General features: G+C 37.6%; 2 protein-coding genes across 2 annotated transcripts in view; one reads left to right on the top strand and one right to left on the bottom strand.

The window, feature by feature from the left end:
- The first annotated feature begins 320 nt into the window (after positions 1–320).
- On the top strand, positions 321–13,864 carry LOC149047624 (uncharacterized). The gene is made up of 22 exons (XM_089203957.1): positions 321–460; positions 989–1,194; positions 1,625–1,696; positions 2,161–2,232; positions 2,533–2,592; positions 3,432–3,506; positions 4,118–4,192; positions 4,879–4,950; positions 5,666–5,737; positions 6,085–6,150; positions 7,191–7,262; positions 7,414–7,485; positions 7,593–7,667; positions 8,080–8,151; positions 8,417–8,485; positions 8,652–8,723; positions 9,000–9,074; positions 9,408–9,464; positions 9,987–10,192; positions 10,315–10,434; positions 10,531–12,033; positions 12,869–13,864. The coding sequence occupies exons 2-22, from the start codon at positions 989–991 to the stop codon at positions 13,033–13,035; spliced, it is 3,330 nt and encodes a 1,109-aa protein (XP_089060083.1). The 5' UTR covers positions 321–460; the 3' UTR covers positions 13,036–13,864.
- Positions 13,865–14,115: 251 nt separating this feature from the next.
- LOC149047625 (uncharacterized) overlaps positions 14,116–21,500 on the bottom strand; it is a 29,276-nt gene continuing 21,891 nt past the window's right edge. The window contains exons 16-23 of the mRNA XM_089204014.1: positions 20,984–21,052; positions 20,663–20,734; positions 20,082–20,153; positions 18,843–18,902; positions 18,141–18,340; positions 17,703–17,822; positions 15,414–17,054; positions 14,116–14,956 (exon numbers count right to left, since the gene is read on the bottom strand). Of these exons, the coding sequence (XP_089060140.1) occupies positions 14,853–14,956; positions 15,414–17,054; positions 17,703–17,822; positions 18,141–18,340; positions 18,843–18,902; positions 20,082–20,153; positions 20,663–20,734; positions 20,984–21,052 (2,338 nt within the window). The 3' untranslated portion in view covers positions 14,116–14,852. The remainder of the gene's footprint in view (positions 14,957–15,413; positions 17,055–17,702; positions 17,823–18,140; positions 18,341–18,842; positions 18,903–20,081; positions 20,154–20,662; positions 20,735–20,983; positions 21,053–21,500) is intronic.

Genomic DNA, 21,500 nt, shown 5'->3' on the forward strand with positions numbered 1-21,500 from the left:
GAAATTAGAACGCTCTTTGATGACATGTGTGACAATTTTCTTTTGTTTATCGTACAAAAATGAGCAATAACTTCAATTTCAAAAGTTTTGCTTTTACTTTCTTAACTACTGAGCAGGAAACGCAACAGATAAAAGCAGTAGCTTAAATGTAAACAACAGAAGTTTGGAGTTCATCGAAGGAAACGGCTCGCGTGTTAGGGGGAAAAACCCGTGCTTTGTTTTCAGCTAAAAGGGAAAAACCCATTTTGTTCCTTTGTCTTTTCTTACTTTAGTGTGTGTATTTCTGGATATTACAATCCTGCTTCCTAGCCGATCGAATTGTTGTCATTTGGGTGGGACGGATACCCTCTCGAGAGTATATAAGCAGTCGCACGAGCTCTTGGTGTATTTAGTAGATACGGGTGTTCTCCGATGTAACTTCAATTATTTTTGTGGCTGAGGCATCAAGACATCAAGCTCGGTAGTAATCAATTTTGTTTCTATGCTTTTAATGTCGTAGGTGTCCTCGTTAACTAAAGTGTTACAAAAGTAGGTTAAGCAAAACTTCATTGTTTGCCAAGCGGCACAATTTATATTCACTGAAGGTACTGATAAACAGCAACGCAAACTAACTTAGCTTACTTTATCTCCAAAAGTACATTGCCGGAAGTATTATTTTCACACACGGGGCATTTCTCTCCGTCTTTTATTGCTGGGGAATTAGAACCTGCTGATGATTTACAGAGCTCAATCATTTCGCCAGTTTGGAATATCAGAATGAACAGGTGATTTACAATCTTTTAGCAATGAAATTAAACATGAAAAGATAGAGGGGCCGCAGCCAGGATAAAACATCTTGTAAAATTTAAAAAACGATCTCTGGCTAAAACTTTTAACTTTGAAGGCTGTAGCGCAAACAGCCGAAAGCTCGTATTTTTAAAAGTTTTAGCCAGAGATCGTTTTTTAAATTTTACAAGAAATTAAACATGACGTCAACTTCATTCTGCAGATGTACAAGGAATCTTCAGTTGAATTATGGACACGTATTACGCTGATAGCAATTTTGTCATTGTGCGTAGCCTCAGGATTCAGTTGTTTGAAGGATGTTCACCCAGGAAATTGTACCTGCTATCCCTTTGGTCGAACACGAGTTCGTGTCAAGTGCACTGGTATAACACAAGTACCCAGTAACTTGCCTGAAAATACGGTGTCGCTGTAAGTAAAACGTTATTCTCTCACTGTGAAAGTGATTTATAGACCTACTTCAAAATAGCGGCCCTGCACGATTACTCTTCTTCAATGCAAAGAAGCCTTCTTTACGTCGCTTTTTGGAGAACATTCTGCAGTTCAAATTAATTAAGGAGGGTAAGTTTATAAAGAAACTGTGGTGCTGCGTCGGTGGGAGAGTATAACAGGGTAAATTAGTATAATCAACTCAGTTGATAATGTAAACTGGCCACCGTGAAGGGTTTAAAAGCTGACGTCAACAATTTTGCGAAACTGACGCATTAAATCTTACCCAGTACTTCCCCATGTAGTATTTCTATTCCTGTGACCAATACTTACAATCAAGTACTTGTGTAAATAATTATTTCCTCATGTTTCTCTACTGAAGTTAAATTCTTTAAAATATTTCGTTGTCTAGGGATCTTTCAAACAACCGTTTGAAATCTATCCCGGAGGACGCCTTCTCAAATCTGAAATTTCTCGCAAAAATGTGAGTTGATGTTCATGTTGTTGTTTTTATCATAGCATTCAGACTTATTCCTATTTGCTTGCGAGCGATCTGGGTCTGAGCTGGGTGCATTAAATTTACGTAGGTCTGCACCGTTTATTCCATGTCATTTATTTTTTTCCTTTGAACTGGTCCAGCAATTTTATTATTCAATGCTCTTGGGGTCATTCCTCTCAGCAGACACCTCTAAGGATAAGTTCACTTGTCTTCTTTTGTGCTTCAACTGGATTTGTCGCTTAGACACTTGCTGTGTGTCTAATCATGCTTGAGACTTTCACACATTGCGCATATTTTTAGACACTTTATCGTTATCATTATTACTATTATTGTTATCATTATAGGAGATCTTCACAAGCGTGTAAGCTTATTACAGGAGGTTCAAGCGTTTAGCTGCATTAATTTGTTTTTGATCTTATTGATTGTCATTATTTTTCTTATCCTCTCAGAGATCTATCACAAAACAAGTTAAGGACAATTCCGAAGAACACTTTCCGAAATCTGACAGCTTTGTTTAACGTGTGAGTGATTGCATGATTTTTCATCAAGGGGCATTGGAATTTTTCAGAAAAAAACTTGGCTCAAGAGATAAAATTTTAAGCGGCAAGATTTTGTTCCTATGCTACTGAAGAAGAATCAGCATCCAATTATACATTTTCCCCTTAAGAAAACCCCTCAATTTCATTCTGACTTAACGCTAGTCACTTTTGATAACCTTAACGAGGCGCCTTGTGTTCAAATGACACTTCCTGTTCGATTCATATTAGGAATAGATTCTCTAATATAATGCTTATTCTTGTTATTTTTTTGGTTGATTTTAGAAATATCTACCAGAACAACATCAAAGGTGGATTTTTCCTTCCTAAAAGCGTAGTAGCATTGTAAGTTCTAGTTTTTCAAAGGTTTTTTATTTTACTACAAAGCAGAAGTATGCTCAACCATCCATACAAATTTCATCTCCACCAATCAAAAATACGTATGACATAATGACTCATGAATACCGCGTTTTGAGTAACCTATCCTCTCAGAAACTGTCTTAAAATGCGCAAAAACTCGAATATGTTCGCTGTTATATTTAATCATTCCCAGCAAACCTGGTCATTTACCGATGACGTAAAAAGCAATTCCAGTTCTCCTTTTTACCATTCTCTGGACTCAGATCTGAAGGCTTTGCTGTGAAAAGTGCAGTTGAGGAGTTTCGTGTATGGCCAATTTGCTGAGTTTTTTTTTCAGGCTCTTTTCAAAATGGTGGTCAGGAATCCAAAGAGGAAGAAAATTTGCTAATTTTTAGTTCACTCTCAGCTTTGGAATCTCAGTTGGGGAAAGTTGTAACAGCGAGGATAAAACGTATCAGCATACGTCTCCATTATGTAACTCGAAAATAAATCATGATGAAGGATTTTATACAAAATTTGCTTTGCATCAAATTTGCTTAATTTTATTCTTATTCTAGAGGAAACAGATAAGATTTTTCAAGCCAGCCTGAAAATTAAATTGAAGAGCTAATTCAATACCATGCATCAGACAACATTCTGAGTCTGATGGCTTACGAGAATGCGTTGGTATGATCAATTTATGTCAAAAGTCGATGCATGAGCGTTTTCTCTCGTTTTCGTTCAATTGATCAAAATGTAAAGCTAAAACTACGTCTGTCTACCTCGAAAAGAGATTTCCGAACCCTTTTATGAAAATAAACCTTCATCCATTCATTTGTTTACAGAAGGATGCAATACAACGACCTAACGCTGGACGACATGAAAGAGATTTTGCAAAATTCTAAGGATATCACTTTCCTGTAAGTGAGTGCATCTTTTGTGGAAATATACTCATTTTATGAAGCATGAGATGAGTCTTACTTTTCACTGCGTTAGTTATTGTTGTGGAGTCCAGGTCCGAATGCAGGCGCTCGATTAATTAAAAGGACGTAGGGGTATTGGCTAGGCGTTGGAGAAACCTAACGAATTACTAAGGGGCTACCACAAAGTTATCACTCAGTTCTCTCTTCTCTAAAGCCTGGTTTTCGTACAACGTAAGCACAAGTGCAAACACAAATGTTACGCAAGCATAACAAATCTTTTTTCACCTTGAAAATTACCTCGACGCCAGCACTAACGCAATTGGAAGCAAGAGATCAGATTTTTTCCTTTGTCCTGTCCTTTGCACTTTTGCTTGCATCAAGGCCATCATACGGGCTTTTAAGTTTGCACTTCCGCTTACGTCGCCTAGTTACAACAAGGCTTACGACTGATGGTTCTTCTCTCTGGTCACTATTCTTTGCGAGGCAGGTAGTTCAGAAGTTAATATGTTTAATATCATCCAGCTTCACCTGAGTCCAATATTTAAACAAGACGAAAGACTTATTTTTAAGCTAATTGCTTTTGTTTACATATTATTAAATCCTCGCAGAAACATTTCAGGAAATCCCCTTGGACCTAACTTAACTGCAGACATTTTCGCTGGTTTTGACAGGATCGTGTATTTGTAAGAACCGTAATTGTTTGTAACACATTAACAAGATTCATGTAAGATTTATTTCAATAATTATGGCACCTTTTCAAGGTTTCCACTTTGCCCCAATTAGTACCGCTACAGTTTTTGTTTTTTTTAAACCTTTGTTATTTCAGTTTCTAATTCAGTCTTTCCTCGTTTACCATGCGTGTTTTCTTGGCGTGAGATCGCTGGTGATAACAATCAGCAAATCCTGACAGCTGAACATTTCACACAATAATGATGATCCCGTCAAACTTTTAAACTCCTTTCTGATTTTAACGTCATTTACGCCTTCGTCGACGACGTCATCATCGAAAACCAGGGGTGTAGGCAGCGTTTCGACTTGTTGTAGGCCTGTTTCTAAAGAAACTTAAATTTTTGTGATTCTAATATATAACAACTTTTAATAAGCAGCTTTGTCAGTGACTAATGACGAGTTCTTCTTGTAAATTATTTCAAAATTAACCTTTATGAATGATACTCTCTCAAGCTCTACGCAACGTAAACATTACAGCATCTCATCAAAACGAGGGCTTTTTGGAATAGAACTGGATAATCACTCACCATATACGTAAATTTATTTCATAGGTATGCAATATATAAGGACTGGCTACAGATATCTTGCTGAACGGATTGTGCCATGCAAAGCTAAATGAGGTTCTTTATTTCTTAATTAGGGAATTGTCAGAAAGCAGTTTAAAGCGCATCGAAAGTGGAGCTTTCCAGGCAATGAAGAAGATAGAAAAGCTGTGAGCTGAACAGGTTTTTTGCTTCACTTACTGGGCGAGTTTGGCTGTTTGGCTGGGCTGAACATGTTTTCTGGCTCTCACTTACTGGGCGAGTTTTCGGCAAACTTAAATAACTGTTTCTCTAACAACCATCGTTTTTCTATTACCACATAGCTAGCTTTTAATTGCACGCGCTTTCTCCACTAAAAGGGTCTCGATGGGGTTCTAGCTTTTACGGCTAACAGTTAAAATGTTGGCCAATTTACGAATAACGGTTAGTATGTTTCCATTATGGTCGCCAGAAAGTTTTTATTAAGATTTTTAACTTTTTCGACGAATAACGGTCAAACCGCTAAATTTTTGGCCTTTTTACGACAAACGGTTAACCCCATTGAGACCCTTCATTGAGCGAGAGCCTCGAAAAGGCTGAAAACTTGTTAGTCCACCCTTCAACAGTTCCTCTCAATAGGAATCAAGAACTTTGTATGTAAGTATTGCTTGAGTTGCTTTCGACTCCGTCTTCGTGTTCCAGACGATCAAGATATAATTTTCTTATGAGTTTATTCTTAATAAACTGTTTAATCGTTTGTATCACGATATAGTCACTTGAGATGAAGATCGCCATTTACATCTCAAGTGACTACATCGTGATACAAACGATTAAACAGTTTATTATTACTTACCAGTACCATGAGCAATGACCTCTTCTACGATAGTTTATTATCCTTTACTGCAGATATATTCGATCGACAAATTTGACAAAAATTGCTGATGGAGCGTTCAACTCTTTAAGTAAACTCATTGAATTGTAAGTCCCTTTTTTAATGTTGTTACTTTAAGAATTGCTCTTCTTTTATCCTTCGTAAAAAAAAATAAACCTTCATGAACGAAAACTATCACAAGGATATGTACCTCGTTCCTTATGATATATTGGAAATATGTGCCTGCTGCATTAACCTCCTCATTCCATAAGATACATAATTTCATTAAACCGTGCCGATTCCTATCCAGCTTTTCAGCTTTTTTGTTGTAACAATTACGTGTACATGTTCCCTGTTACCTTTCTATTTCGTGCCCCGTGGCACAAAACGCGTCCACTTGCAGAGGCCTTCGCTAGATGTAACGACTTTTCACTCTTATTTTTGAATACTCCAGGCGATTAGATGGCAACAAATTAACATCTGTGCCCGACTTGACTGGCCTTAAGACGGTGGAGTTTCTGTAAGTTTCTCTTACTCAAACAGTGGGTCACTTCTTGTGTTGTTATTTTACCTTGCTTCACTTTATCGAAAATCTTTCAAAAGGCTTGAAGTGTAATCTTGCTAACATTGAGCCATTTTCTACGCCAACGTAAACTGCACTTTTACTTTTTGATTTTCCTGAAAGTACCAAATCAGTAACCATCAACTATTCAAAGCCATTCGTAACAGAATTTTTTTTCAATTTCCTTGCTAATTTCGATTTCTTCAGGAGGATTTAACCGTTAATGCTTCAAACTCCTATCAACTATTGTTGACATTTTGGACACAAACGATATACACTGTGCCCTGAGAATTAAGTGGAAATTGGCTCACACGATTCCGTGGAGCAATACACATCTTTTGAAGGTGATAAAAGGCCACAAAATGTAAAAAAATGATGTTTTGTCAGGAAAATATTACATATCTATTTTTTTTTATTATCCAAGTTGTAAAAGAATTTAGTCAGCATGAGTCCATTCAAGAGGAAAAAACAAAGAAGCAAACCTCAAGTTTAAGTATCCATCATAACGCTTGATTTAATCTTTAACTTCCAAGATCAGGTTGTTAATTCTCCCCTCTTGCTACTACACATTACCTTGTTAATTAGTTATGAGAATTTGGTGTTAGAACGAGATAATATCTTCTGCCTGATTAATTTGTGTATTCTTATTACCTATTTATTGGATAGTGTATGGATATTTTAGGGAGAAGTTACATAATCACTTCTGGAAGTTAAAGAGTTAATATGTACTTTGTATCGCAAATTTTCTATTACATGCAAAGTTTTCAACGAATTAAAAACTAGAGCAATCTTGGAGAGTTCCTTCTCTCGATTCCTCTGTCCAATCACAAAACAAGCGTTTTGGTGATAGTGATATTAGTGTCGCACCATACAGTTGTAATTGAGTGAGCTACATTTGGGATTTTTTATTAATGAAACTGAAGGTTTTAAATTCATTCATTTGTTTATTAATATTACAAAAAAAATTCTAATGATCTCACTTCTTTTAACTTTTTCAGAAACTTGGGAAATAATCGAATAAGCAACATATCAAGCCTTGCAACGTCAAGAATCAACTATGTGAGAGAAATGTAAGCAATATGCATTTTAAAAAGAGAATTCCCCCTGCAAATAGATTCCTATTTTTAGGAGTGATTCGAATTCCGTAATAGACAATTTTGTCAGTACGGATGGTAGGCTTGAGTCCATTCATATTTATCTGTATGCGCATTATCTCTTTAGGTCTCTGACGAAAAATCAAATCGAGCAGCTACCAGCCGAAGTGTTCCAGAATTTGAACGTACTGTACGCTTTGTAAGTTGTGTTTGATTGGATACTGAGACTCACCGATTTCATACTTCACTCATCTACGGCTTTGTTTGTGATTGATTGCCTAATATGTCCTATACTTACTTATACAGAGATTTGTCTTTCAACAATAAGCTCTCGTCCATACCAGATCGTGCGTTTTCTGGTCTCAAGCAATTGGAAGTATTGTAAGAGAAAATTTATTTTCAAACATGTAACCTGTTTGTAAATAGAATAAGAGAGATGGTTAGTTTTGAGCTCGGTAAAGAAGTAGAGAAAGACATTTTTCGTCTTGTCACGAGACTGGGACAAAGAAAAAATTCTGGGTCCCCATGAGATTCGATTCCTCATGGGGACTCAGAATTTTTTCTTTGTCCCAGGCTCGTGACAAGACGAAAAACATCTTACTCCATGCAACCTGTTGTTATCAAAAATTACAAGGTAACCCTAAACATGCTAATTAGAGAACTATTATTTGAAAACTCTATATATTTAGATCAAATCTGCCTTTTCTGCTCCTTTTTGTTTTGTTTTGAAACAGTTAGAACACAAAATAAAAAAGAATTACTCTGAACATCCATGTCATTTTCCCTTAATTAGGTTTCTGCACTTCAACAACATCTCAAAAATTAGCAGCCTTACCTTTGCTGGGCTTCAAAATCTGAGGTTGCTGTAAGTAATCTTTTCTCTTTAAGTTGACACGAAGAAAACCGTTGAATGTTATTGTGCCGTATGAAACGTTTAGAAATGAATTTTAAAATACTGAACGTAAAAAACATACACACACAGCAAAAAGAAACGTTGACTCTAAAATAACGCGGAAGAACTAATACAGAACACTACTGGAAGCCTTACTCCTAATCTCCGAGAAAGAGTTCTATGTAACAGGGGTTTAACAGAGAGCTTGAAGCGTCCGTCTTGTCTTTTTTTTTTGAAGGATGCTTGTGAACAACAGTCTGGCTTCTCTTCCTGAAAAGGCTTTGGCTGAAATGTCTTTGAACTTTTTGTAAGTAACCTGAAATCTATGAATTATTTGCAAATTCTAAGGTGTCACATGGATACCATTAATATATGTAGATTAACTTTACATTAAGATGGTATGTTCTAATGCCTTTTACTTTCTCTTGAAATCTCACAAGATAGTTTCATTCTCTCTGTATTGTTATCTGTAGGTTTTTACATGGAAACCGAATCAAAAACGTTGATGCGAATGCTTTTCGCGGCCTCACTGATCTGCGTTTGGTGTAAGTTGTATTGAATAGATGTAAACTGATATGCTTATCTTTCAGCTTCGTACATAGTTCTATAGTATTTAGCATTTTAATAATTTCAGTATCGATCAGTTTGTAGATGGTTTTTCTAAATCAGTATCACGATCTTGGTGGTTTTATGTCAAGTTTCCCCTTGGTTTTTCTTTGTACGGGATAGCGACAAATTTATTCCGCGTAAGGGAAACTGCCATTTTAAAGCAATTCATTCTTAAGTTTATCATATAAACGAATTAACTTCTTGAATTTTAGGACGCTATTTAAAAATCCCGCCTTAACGTCACTCCCAAGAAATGTATTCGATGGACTGAATGAAAATGTTACTTTGTAAGTATAGATAGTTCTTTACTGATCTACTCACAATGATACATTTCTTCAAAGCCCTTTTGCATTCAATAAGTATGAACTTTGAGTCATTAATACCATTACATACCCACTGTTCCTCATTGCAGTTGCTTGGATAAAGATTTAAAGATTAAAGGTGTTTTAACCATGCAGTCATAATAAGAAACTGCTCAATAATTTTGTTCTTGACTGATCCTGATTTTCGTGCACGGTTCTGACCAAATGAGCCACCTCATTTGAACCTGATAATTGTCAACTTATTTAAGCATACCTCAAACCTCATCATAAAGTTAAAAGGTTCGAACTTCTTTTTAGGGCTCTCTCCTGCAAAACCCTCAAGTGGCTTCCTCGAGGGATAAACGAGGCAACAGTGTAAGTGAAAGATCAAATAGAGCAATTTTGGTAGCAATTCAGGATCGCTCGGGTTTTGCTGTAAACCTCAGATTAAAAACTACGATTAATTAACCTTGACTTGATAATGTTTATCAACAAAGAAAAAAAGTTAGTCATCGTTACTGTGAATTTGAAGTTTTTAACCAAAATTTAAAAACTTTACAGATCAGTTATTTTTTGCTGCCTCGAGGTCACTTACATATAGGGTGCTGAAGTATATTATCTTCGGTTTGATCTACTTTATCAGATGCAATAAGGTCCGGCTGTGATGTGCTGTACTGTCTTGTTCTATAATGTATCATGTTTGAGCTTTCATCAATGATTTGTCATATTCAGTATCTTTTGGTCTAGTTTGGTGTGAATCTGAATCTAGGCCATTTCATTTGCCTAACATACAACCTTTGTGGAACTCTCTAACCTTGAATTACAGTGTATTGTTGCGCCGGCTTTTCACCCCTTTGGTTTTATTAACAAGTTTCTGGTTTTAATTTCTTTCATCAGCGTATGTGCTCCAACAGAATCTTTGTTTGTAGTGGTGTATTCCCCAGAACGCCGCTACCAGGTGGATGGTCTTCTTGCCTCCGGCTTTATGTGTTCTAAATGCAGTCAGGGGGGCTATCGCAGATGCCTTAATTGTAGCCTTTGCTCGACGGGCACCTACAGCAGCTGTGATAGAGCGAATACACATTGCTTGAGGTGCCCTGCAGGTAAATACGATGCTTTACATGTTGCAATTTGTTTTTGACGACATTTACGTTTAGCTAAAAACCATAAAATGAGTGTCTGATCTCAATGAACAGAGAGTCGCTCCCAAATGTTTTATTTTTAGGAGGCTTTTACCAAGACGAAATGGGCCAGATTGACTGTAAGGACTGCTCCATTGGCACTTATGTTCCTGAGATTAACTACCCTGGAAAATCTGCGACTGACTGTCGTGCATGCCCTTACGGTAAGAGAAAATAATAAGTGAAATTGAGTTTTGATAGATTGAGGCCTTGAGAATTATAGAAAAGTAGACTTTTTGTTACCACTGTTTATCAAACAGGTACCCAATCTGACAAACCTGCTGGTTATCGTGCATGCAGTTGTCTCCCACATTTCTTCCGCCTAGATCGTTTTGGCCCTTGTTCAGCATGTGAAGAGCATGGAATGGTATGTCAGTCAGATACAGCAATCTTGGCGCCAAAGTACTTTTGGAAATTTAACAGCTCCGAACAAATGAACCATTACAAAGAATTTGTTCTTAACATTCAAATCTTCAATGCTGGATATAACCGTGACTTTTCCAATTATCGCGCTTTGTTACCAACCCCTATCAAATGCCCCTTTACAGATTCGTGCAATGGTGGTATTGAATCATCGTGTACAGAAGGATACGAGGGTACCCTCTGCGCAACTTGCACCTCAAATCACTTTCTCCGTTTTAACAGATGCTTAGAGTGCCCTAGCATGTTGGTAACAGTAATTTCCTGTGTTTTGGTCATTGTGGTATTTATTATTCTGTTTTTACTTATATTCTGGGGCGACTCAAACGCTGCAAATGGCGAACGTGGAGGTACAGCGGCAGATGTGGTAATGTCTTGTGTAAAAATCGTGGTTGGCTTTTATCAAGTGGCCTCCGGTATTTTCTCAGCGTTACGGCAAGTTCAATGGCCTGTAGTTCTTGTCTCTATGGAAAAATACCTGAAGTTTATCGAAGGGAACATCTTGCAGTTCGCACCATTGAGCTGCATTGACCCAGTGTTTCGACTGGATCCATTCATGCAATTTTGTCTTTCTATCTCTATCAATATCTCAGTAGTTTTGTTAATACTGATCTACTTATTACTTAAGAGACAATACATCAAAAAGTTGGAGATTTCTGACCGCCAAAAAAAGGATGAAATTTCACATTTGAAAAAGTCATGCTACCGAAACATATTTCTGTTTCTTCTGTTGTCTTACCCAATAACGAGCAAGAAAATTATCAATGTCATTCTGCCCCTGCCAGGAGTCTGTGAGGATGTGTGTTTCACCAAAGATGGCAGTGACTGCATTTCTCTCCTGAAAGCTGATTATTCCATTTCCTGCCTCAGTCCAGCAAATGGTGTGTACTGGAAACTAGCAGCCGCATGCGCAATATATCCTCTCCTCTTTCCTCTACTGCTTCTTATTCCTCTTTACAAGTACCGTGAGCCTCGTCTCGATAGTGAAATTTGTTTTGGTCTTAAAGTTTTCCTTGAAAACTATAAAGAGAAATATTGGTTCTGGGAGATAATTGAGATGTACCGGAAACTGATCCTCATCTCAGGCATCCTTCTGTTTGATTCCACAAGCCAAATTGTCTGTACCGTAATTGTTGCAAGTGGATCAGGAATCGCTTACAGCATGGCCCGACCCATAAAAGGCAAATTCGAGGATCGATTACAAGCCTTTGGGCTTTGGACGGTATTCTTCAATGTCTGCCTCGGTGCAATAACCATATGCCAGAATCCCATAGAAAACGAGTCCATGTTTGTGAATATCATATTTGTGCTTCTGAACAGCGCCGTGGTGTTAATTGCTATGGGTAAGTTTTATTTGTTTACGATAAGCAATGATCGATTTTGCTAATACTGGGATCAGAATGAACACTGGCACTGGCCAACCTAGTACCAGATCCTTGATGGCCAAGGAGATCATTGATCTCCGTGAGAATGTGTAAATGACCGTAGACATCGCGGAGCGAAAGAGGTTTGCAAAGATACCCTTTTTAAAACATTAGTGAAGCACTTCGAGTCTCTATGACAAAAAAGATCGACGAGGGTTTAAGGCCGCGCGAAACAGGATGGAAAAAAAGCTGTAGCAACTTATTACGGGCTTCTGCACAAACGCACGGATTGGAAATAAAAGGTTTTTCTTACAATTCGGTACATTTCGGGATATTTATGGTCATTTTCACATTTCCACACAGATCGGAGTCCCCCTCATGGAAAGAAAAAAGGCTGGCAAACATACAGCTTGCGACGCTTTCTTGGCCCTGCTTCTCTCGCATGACAACAACAATACCGAAGCCGCGCGAAACAAAATACCCCTTGAAGAACTGACTTTGAGGTTTTCCAAGTCCGACCTCTTTCTCCATTATTAAGTAGTTATTAAAAAGTTGAGCCATACAAAGCAGGCGAGGGGTGTAAGCCAGATAATCTACGTTGTATTACATCTAAGTTATCTCATTCCCTTCTTTAATTTTTATACTTGTCATGACAACCTGTGTGCTACCGTTAGTCATATGTCTTAAAAAGGTTCCGGCATCGTTCAATAACTATCTAACTGTTTGGCGCATTCGGAAAGTAAAAAACCTAAACGTCATGCGATTTTATGGCGCAGATTCTGCATGATCTCGTGTCAATTTTTTTCTTCAACAGTTGAAGGCCTCCTTTACTTAAAGTCTAACTGGAGAAATTTCTCCTCTTGCCCGGTGCGATGTTTCCGGATGATGTATGGCAGATGTCGCGATGGTCATAGGAACAGACGGAGTGATTTGTCCCTAATTCAACCACTGACGGAGGAACGATTAGTTTTCGATGAATAAAAAACTTAATTGTTTTGGCTTCTTCATGGTATTTTAGAGTACACAGGGAGCCTAAGTCTGCTGCTTTGCTTAGTTATTACGCTGACAAAAAATCATTTATTTTGGTCTCGCTTCAGTTACATCCGTTGTTTATCAAATCTTTTCGAAGTTTAGGTAACAAAGAAAAGTTAGTTGTATAACAGGTCTAAAGAAATATTTGCAATGTAAAATAGTGCACGAACAGTGTTGTGCTTTGCTTCTTTTCTCCGTGTATTTAATTATTTCTTTTTCATTAATAATTCTATCTCAGAAACGTGCAGGAATTTAAGATGTCACTATATAATTAGTGGACCTTCGTCTTGCATATCCCACCCGTGGGGCTGGGAAACTAAATTTATTTAAACATCTGAAAGGCTTATTTACTAATCATTAATATTTTTACCGATAGTACATTGCAATTGGCCACATTTACTCCAACACTTAATTGACCCATCTTTTCTTGGGAAAATTGGTTTACAACACTACTTCACCCTCGAAGCAAAACTAGAAAGCCTGGTTTTCCTTGTAAAAACGGATCGAGACGATAATTTCTCCCTGGTTTGCAATGATAAAAAATCATTAATATAGATGCGTCAATGGTTATTTTATTATTCCCAATTCCTCTTAAAGTAAATGCTCTGTCTTGAACAATTGTAACAACAATAGCGGCGGATATTAATAATTAGAATACCATATGATTTACTAAAACGATACGAGCTTGATCAAAATGTGATCTGGTGAAATTAAGTTAAAGCAAGCAATGTTTGGTAAATTGAAAGGGAAGAGGGAAAATAAAAAAGTTTGCATGTGCGGAGTTTCAATGTAATCATGTCGCTTGAAAAAATTTAGCCTAAGGAACATGGAGATAAGTAGGTTGGATTCTTTACGTTTAGGATCATCAAAAGAGGATAAATTTTGGGGGGGAGAACACATTACTTTCAGGGGAACGGAGTGGCATTAGTCGTCTACAACAGAGTATAAAGGGGGGGGGGAAGAGGGTTTATAGAAAATTGACTGCCAATGAGGGGGGGGTCAGTTAAAAATGTTTCAGTGTGCTATGGGGAGATCAGGTAAATTTTATTGAGACACAGTCAAAACTCATGACTGATTAACACTGAACTCATTAACACTGAACGGATCAAAATGTCCCTACACCGAGAATTTTTAACAACCAATTTGTTTATCAACATAAAAAAAACATATACCTTGGTCTTCAGGATTTAAAAACTCTGAATTCCCTACAGGGCATGGCGCTCTTGATCTCTCATGGTATTTGATGTCGGGTTTGAGTTAATAATTGCAAGTCATTCTATAGCAAGTCTATCTTTTCATTTATGAGCGTGAAAAAAAATCGGATCGGAAAGGGCTAGCAAAAACGATTGAGTCTTTTGAAGGCCTCCATTTCCTTTATGGTTGACCCTATCCATTCAGTGACAGAAAATGTACTCTGTTTAATATCTGCCTGATGTAATGCCATCCGTTAGTTTGCTAAATATCTTTTGAGAGCGCTTTCATTCCGCAAGAATCTCTCTACTAGAGGGTCAGTCAGTTTTGTCACTAATAATTTTTCCATCGGAATTCTTCCGTTGTTTCGGATAATTTCAACCTTGTTCCCCCACAATAGGGCGTACAGGTAGTTTCGAACAATAATGCCATTCAAACATTATAAATGAGTCAAGTCCATCTATCTTTTTATCTCATCTGTTAAATCATATTGGCTTTTGGTGCAAGTTAATGGCGGTAAATATGACGCGGAAAGGTTAAAGAAAACGTTATACACTGTCACGCCAAAGCGGCCATTACTCTGCAATATGGTCTTCCTCCCCCAAGATTGGCTCCAGGACCTCATAATCGGGGTCTCTTTGGTGTCGACAGCCATGCATCAAATGGAGAAGACCCTTTCCTGAAAGGAAAAGAAACGTCACGTAGCTGATTAACTTTCCACACTGAAAAGTTATAGAAAAGCAAACTAAATATTTTAGTAGAAAGTGTGTGTGTGCTATGGAAAAACGTGTAATCCTTCAGTGAAGGTCGGAAGAGATAACGGATAACAATAATCAAAGTTTCCTAACATGTTCATACATTTGGCTCACTGCTAACCAAGTTTAACCAACTTTGATCAGGTTTTTTGTGACTAAATGTGTCAAACGTACCACTTTGTCTCCCAAAGACCGAATCAACTATTTCACTTAAGTATAGTGCAGGTAGGTATTAATACATTACAGAGATATGCACTTGTCGGTATAAAGAGCTCATTTACGAAAAAAGTAATTGAACAACTCCGACCCCTCCCTTAATTCTTCTGCAACGCCGTTACAATGTATTGATCGAAAAAAAAAAGTTTCCACGATAGGACTTACCAACTGCCACAACCAACACGGCACAGTTGAGAATCAAAAACATCACATTTACAAATAACGAATTGTTATCTCCATGCCCCTCGTTCAAGGCGGGCCGTGAATAAACTGCGCCAAGAAAGACATTAAAGAATATTAACCAAAGCACAAATGTTTGTAGTCGATCTTCAAACTTGTCTTTTATCGGTCGAAAGATGGTGTATACAATTCCTGATACATTTGCTGCCATCACAGCAAAGCCAATCTGAGTGTCACTTTCGGAGTCAAACAGAAGAATGACTGAAATAAAGATCAGCTTCCGGTACATCTCAACTATCTCCCAGAACCAATACTTGTACTTATAGTTCTCATAGAACACTTTCAAGCCAAAATTAAACTGTTTGTGTTTTTGCGGGTATTTTCGACATTTCCAAAGGAGCGCCAGCAGCAGAATTGGGAAGGCGATGGGATACAGTGCAAACCCAGCAGCGACGTGCCAAAAGTCAGTGTGTCGAGAGGTAGAACAAGGAATGGAATAGTCGGCCTTCAGTAGAAAAATACAATCGTTGTCATCAGTTGAGAAACACACCTTGACACACGCTCCTGGCAGGGGCAGAATGTTTATAATCTTCTTACTTGTTATTGGATAAGACAACAGGAGAAATAAAAAGATGTTTCGATAGCAAGACTTCTTCAGCTTTGAGATTTTTTCCCGTTTGGAATCCCGCGTTGAATACTCCGAAGTACTCTCTAGCGTGGAATTCTCAATTCCATACAAGGCATTTTCTGCTGTGGTATCCTCCATTCTTTGTAAGGTGTTTCCCGCTATAAAAGTGGAATTGTTTTCATCCGTGGAATTCTCCATCCTGTTAAGGAGAAGCATTTTAAAGAAGAGGTAAAGCAGTATTAAAGAGACAACAAAGACGTTTATAATAACAGCGAGGACAAATTGAATAAATGGGTCCAAGCGGAGCACAGGGTGAATGCAACTCAGAGGTGTGAACTGTAAAATATTTCCTTCCACAAACTTCAAGTATTGCGCCGTAGATAAAAGAACTATTGGCCACTGGACATGCAGCAAAGCTGAGAAAATACCAGCAAGAACTTGGTAGAATCCAATAACGATCTTAGTACATGACATAACGACATCTGCAACAAAACGATTGCCTCCTGCTCGACTTGAGTCGCCCATGAAAACAATCACAAACAGCAGGACAAACAGCAAAAGTATCACAGCACAAGAAATGACTGTGACAACCAACTTGGGACATTTTAAACATCTGTTGAATCTAAGATAATGGTTCGAGGAACATGTTGCACAGAGGGTACCCTGGTAGCCAGTGTTGCACGTTGAGTTTATTCCGCCCTTGCACGAGTCTGGATAAGGGCACTTCAGAGGCTTTGGTAACTGTCCTTCAAAAATGGAGAAGGTTTTATTATATTCAGCTTTGGTATTGTGGATGTTGTGGACGAAACTTGTATAAAATTCCATTTTTTCGGAACTGTTCCATTTCCAAAAGTAATTTGGTGCTAATATTGCCGTATCATTCTCGCAGTTCATTCCATGATATGGACACGATTTGCAAGGGCCAAAACGATCCAAGCGGTAGAATTTATGGAGGCATCTACATGCACGGTAACCAGCGGTTTCATTAGTTCTAGTACCTATTTACAAACACAGAAATTTTATGTAAACACATAGTGTTCAGAATTTTCCAAAATGAAAGCCCTTTACTCTCTTGAGAGATCTTTCAGGGACCAGTTGTTCAACGGAAGTATAACACTTTCAAACGGATAAATCGCTGTCTAATGGATGTGTTGACAAAACTTACTGCGCTATCCACCGAATCGATATTTATCCAGTCAAGAGCGCTAACCAGCCTTTGAACAATCAGGGCCAGATGGATAAACTATCTGCTAAAGTACAACCAGTGCTTTCCACAACATTGTAAAGGCTATGGTTGCATGGGTAGTGACATACTTCAGAGACAGCAATTTATTTTTTACCGACAGCACCCTGTCAACAATTTACCGTTAGCGACGAGTAGTCGTTTTTCCTCACCGCCCTCTAAAAATTAGCAGTGCAGTTGTCGAAACAAATTGGTTTTCCTAGCTTGGCTCTACAATCAGTAATGACCCTAAACAGGAGCATATTACTCCTGCTCTAAATCGCGAGAAAATGATTAATGATTAGTTTATGTGTAAAATCACATTAAAAACAAGCAAATTTTTCAAAGCAAAAAATCATGGTCATCGGACAATGAGAACGGAAGTAAAGTCACACAAGACCTTGTTATTGAACGTGATCCTTACCGTATGGGCATGCGCGACAGTCATTAGGACTTTTTCCAGGATGCTGCTCCTCAGGAACATAGGTACCCGTGCTGCAAATCTTGCATACATATTGACCCATCTCGTCTTGATAAAAGCCTCCTGAAACGAAAACATTTTCAATTAATGTGTGTTACTTTTATTTTGAGATCAATAAATACGCAAAAAAGAAAAAAAATGTGCGCAAGCCCTGTTCGCAAGTCTTATGCGCTGGTTTGCGGAAGGAATGAAGGAGCGGAGGAACGAAGGAGTGAATTTTGGGTCAGCGCAATTGTAACAAAATCTTACAAGGACTGAGCCTTGACTTTTTTCTTAGGGGCACCTGAACACATGTAACAATGCGTCAATTTTTTCGTAAAAAAACGGTACTGAAAAAAAAGAACAATAGCATATTATAATAAAAAAAACTGAAATAATTACCTGCGGGACACTTGAAACAATTGGAGTGTGAGTCAACGGCCGGATAATAGGTACCCACTGAGCAAAAACTGCAGTTATAGCACCTGCGCAAAGGATTGAGCGTGTATTTTCGGCACATAAAACCTACCAGTCCACTCATTGCAAACCTAATTTCATCATTGCAGAAGAATACGTGGAAGGTAGCCGACGGAGCACATTCGCTAAAGAAAGAAACAACAGACAGATTGACAATGGCGTAGTTACGTCCACACCAACACTTGTAGTCGGACACGGCCATCCTTAAGCTATCAAATGATAATTTTGCCCCTGTTATCACCCCTTTAAACAACCACCAAAGCGAAATAGGGTTTATCTTTAGCACATGAAGAAGACGATGACAATCGTGTGAATGGTAAAAGCGCCAAAGCCTCTGTAAGCCACGTTTAGTGAAAAAATCTTGTTTAGCGACAGGTTTGCATTTCTCAGAAGGCAGAACTAAGTAGGAGTTTGATTGTTCCACTAGATTATCCTTTACTATTTGCATGACCCCAATTCGCTCATTACCAAGATTTTATGATAATTATCTATTTATTATTTACTTTGTAATAATTTCTAATTTGAATTTGTTAAAAATTGAGCTGGGTGAATGAATTAAGTCTAAGTATAAGTGCATACAGCTAACTCATTGCTCACCCATTTGTTTCTAAGCTTTTAATTACTCACATTAAAGGAGCTGTATATTTCCCTCGTGGCATCTTTCGAAGGTTTTTACATGAAACAGCCCTGCACGATGAAGTACAATCTCTCTCATACGGTTTGTTTTTTGATAATTATGATAATGATATGGCCTGAGCAACTAGAATTTGAATTTCTGTTAATCGTCAAGTAACTGCAAAATTATTTTAGATTATTTTCTCTTTCAACTGATCTACAGTTGTATGTTATGTTTCTATTCAATTAAGTTCGCGTTTTTTCGTGAGGTCACGCGAGAATTACTTAACGCCAGTAGTGTTTTATTTCTCGTCAGTATAAAGCGTTGTTTTCGTTTGACAATTTTCAGCGCTAGTTGATTTTTAACTAAGTCAGTCGTTTCGTTATTTTTTGCTAGCGCCGTGTTACTTTTGTTTCAGAGTTTTACTACTGGACCTGGTTAAGCCACAAATTGTAGGTTCGTTTCTATTTCAAGCAGCTTTGTCGATATTCTGGTTGTTGCTATATTTGTACTGGGTCATTAGTCAAATTAGATTCACATATTACACATCAACACATCTTTACGTCTAAATATTTGTCTATCTGGGAGTTAGATTAAACGTGCTTTCAAGTTGTGGCGTAAAACATGTCGTATTTAGCTTCAAGGCCATGCTTTCAAACTGAGAGAACCAGAGTTACAAAGAAAAGCATGTTGTCTAGTCCTTGACAGACTCAGTGGCCGGGTTATCGTGTTGACCTTTGACCTCTTAGGCAAAACTTTTTACTCTCACAGAGCCTCTCTCCACTCAGGAGTGTAAATGAGTGACAGCCAAAAGTCAGGGAAGCCTGATGAAATGCCGGGGATATCATTGCGAAAGACTAGCGTCAGGTCCCATCCTGGGGGGAGTGGTAATACTCCTAGTCGCTTCATGCTAAGGAAACCGGGATAAGCTTCGGCCAATGGATTATTTGGCTCGAGTTCAGGCTTTATCTTTTAACCTGTTGTACAGTCAACTCAGTTTGGCCAGGTGCTTCAAAACTCGAATGATATACATAAAACATGATCTAATTTAAGTGATGAGGTAACACTTATACGATTAGCCTCCATGACTGCAAATAATCATCTTCAAATTTTTGATAATCCGTTCAAATCGTTGTGGCTAAAACTAAATCATATAATCATACGTCCTGCATATTTTAAAAACATTAAGCTACGCCGCTTAATTTTCAAGGTGTTTGATTCTGCTACTCTTTTGATTGGATGATACTTACAACGTAGCATTTGTATTAATTCCCACGAACATCTGTCTTGGAAGAAATTTTAAGGGATTGTCAAATAGTGTCCTATAAACGAATAAAAAAAGGCACATCTGACTTAAAAATCAATATTTAAAGTGTTTTTAATAATTTGTTAATATCGTGTTCATAATAAATATAGAGCACTTTGGTTATTGAATGAATGGTATTTTTTTAATAAAAGATCTGAGACACTACAAGGCCCATAAGTTATTGGTCAAAATGTTGGTCTTTATTGCACCGGTAAACCGATAGAAAATTGAAACATTTTAAGTTATTTTATAAAAGCAACAGACGGCCCTCTCCATCAGTTTACCGAGTCGGAGATAAAAAGTTCCTCCAACATCCTGAGAGGATTATTATGCCGGTAAAGTGCGGTCTACCGCTTAATTTAATTGTTGAGAAACACGAACTTTTTGGTTTTTTTGCGAGATTTAATGAGTCATCTTCTTTTGATCTCAAACCAACCAAAAGCTATGGAGAAAAACATCTTTTTAGATTTCGATTATGCATATTTTTCTCGAATGAAAAGGGATTTTTCTTATTTTATAACTTACATCGATTTAAGGTCACTCAGGCCTCGAAAACCGTTGCCATCAATATCTTTGATTTTGTTTCCGTGAAGGAACCTGCTTAAAGTGACAGAGAGAATGATCGATAAGGAGCACAACAAGTTAAGTTCTACTCAAACCCATGCTGACTCCAATTTTCTTGATTATCTAGAGCCCCTGATTTTCAATTGGGAGAGAAGCTAGAAAGTTTATGAGTTGATCATTTCATACCTTTAATGTTCGAATGTTTCTCCTTATCGTCCCTTTTTTTCTTAAAAAATAACGTTATTGTATGAAAATTAAAAAGGAAAACTCCACAGTACTTACAAAATTTGTAACGGAGTGTCAGCAAAAGTGTTTTCAGGAATGAAAGTCAGACTGTTGTTTATAAGCCACCTAAAATTAAAATAAGTAATAGATTGTAGCACGGTGATTATTAATAGTGTCCCATACGTTCAAATTCGGTGGAGATTATACCATATATGTTATAAAGCAGAATGAATTACTGGTAATATCTTACATGCGACGCCAATCCCTCACAGGTTATTACTCAGCATATTCCCGGCTTCGACTGACAGTTTGAATTGGCGCCCGTTTGCAAAGAAAACTATACACAGCAGATTGATCTTAATTGTAGAAGTCATGATAAGTGACCTGTTTAAACAGCTCAAACAAACTCCATTTAATTTGCTTGTTATTTAAATCTTCTTTATCATCGGGGAAAACAAGTTTAAAATACGGAAGTACAAGAGGATAGGTAAAAACGAGGGCCTAGAGTTTAAAGTTCTTTTAATGATGATTCTTTATCGACGTGTGTGAGTGCTGTAATTGGCTATGGCGAGCC

The sequence above is a fragment of the Pocillopora damicornis genome, chromosome 4, assembly GCF_964200805.1.
Source record: "Pocillopora damicornis chromosome 4, jaPocDami1.2, whole genome shotgun sequence".
In the NCBI taxonomy this organism is placed as follows: Eukaryota; Metazoa; Cnidaria; class Anthozoa; order Scleractinia; family Pocilloporidae; genus Pocillopora; species Pocillopora damicornis.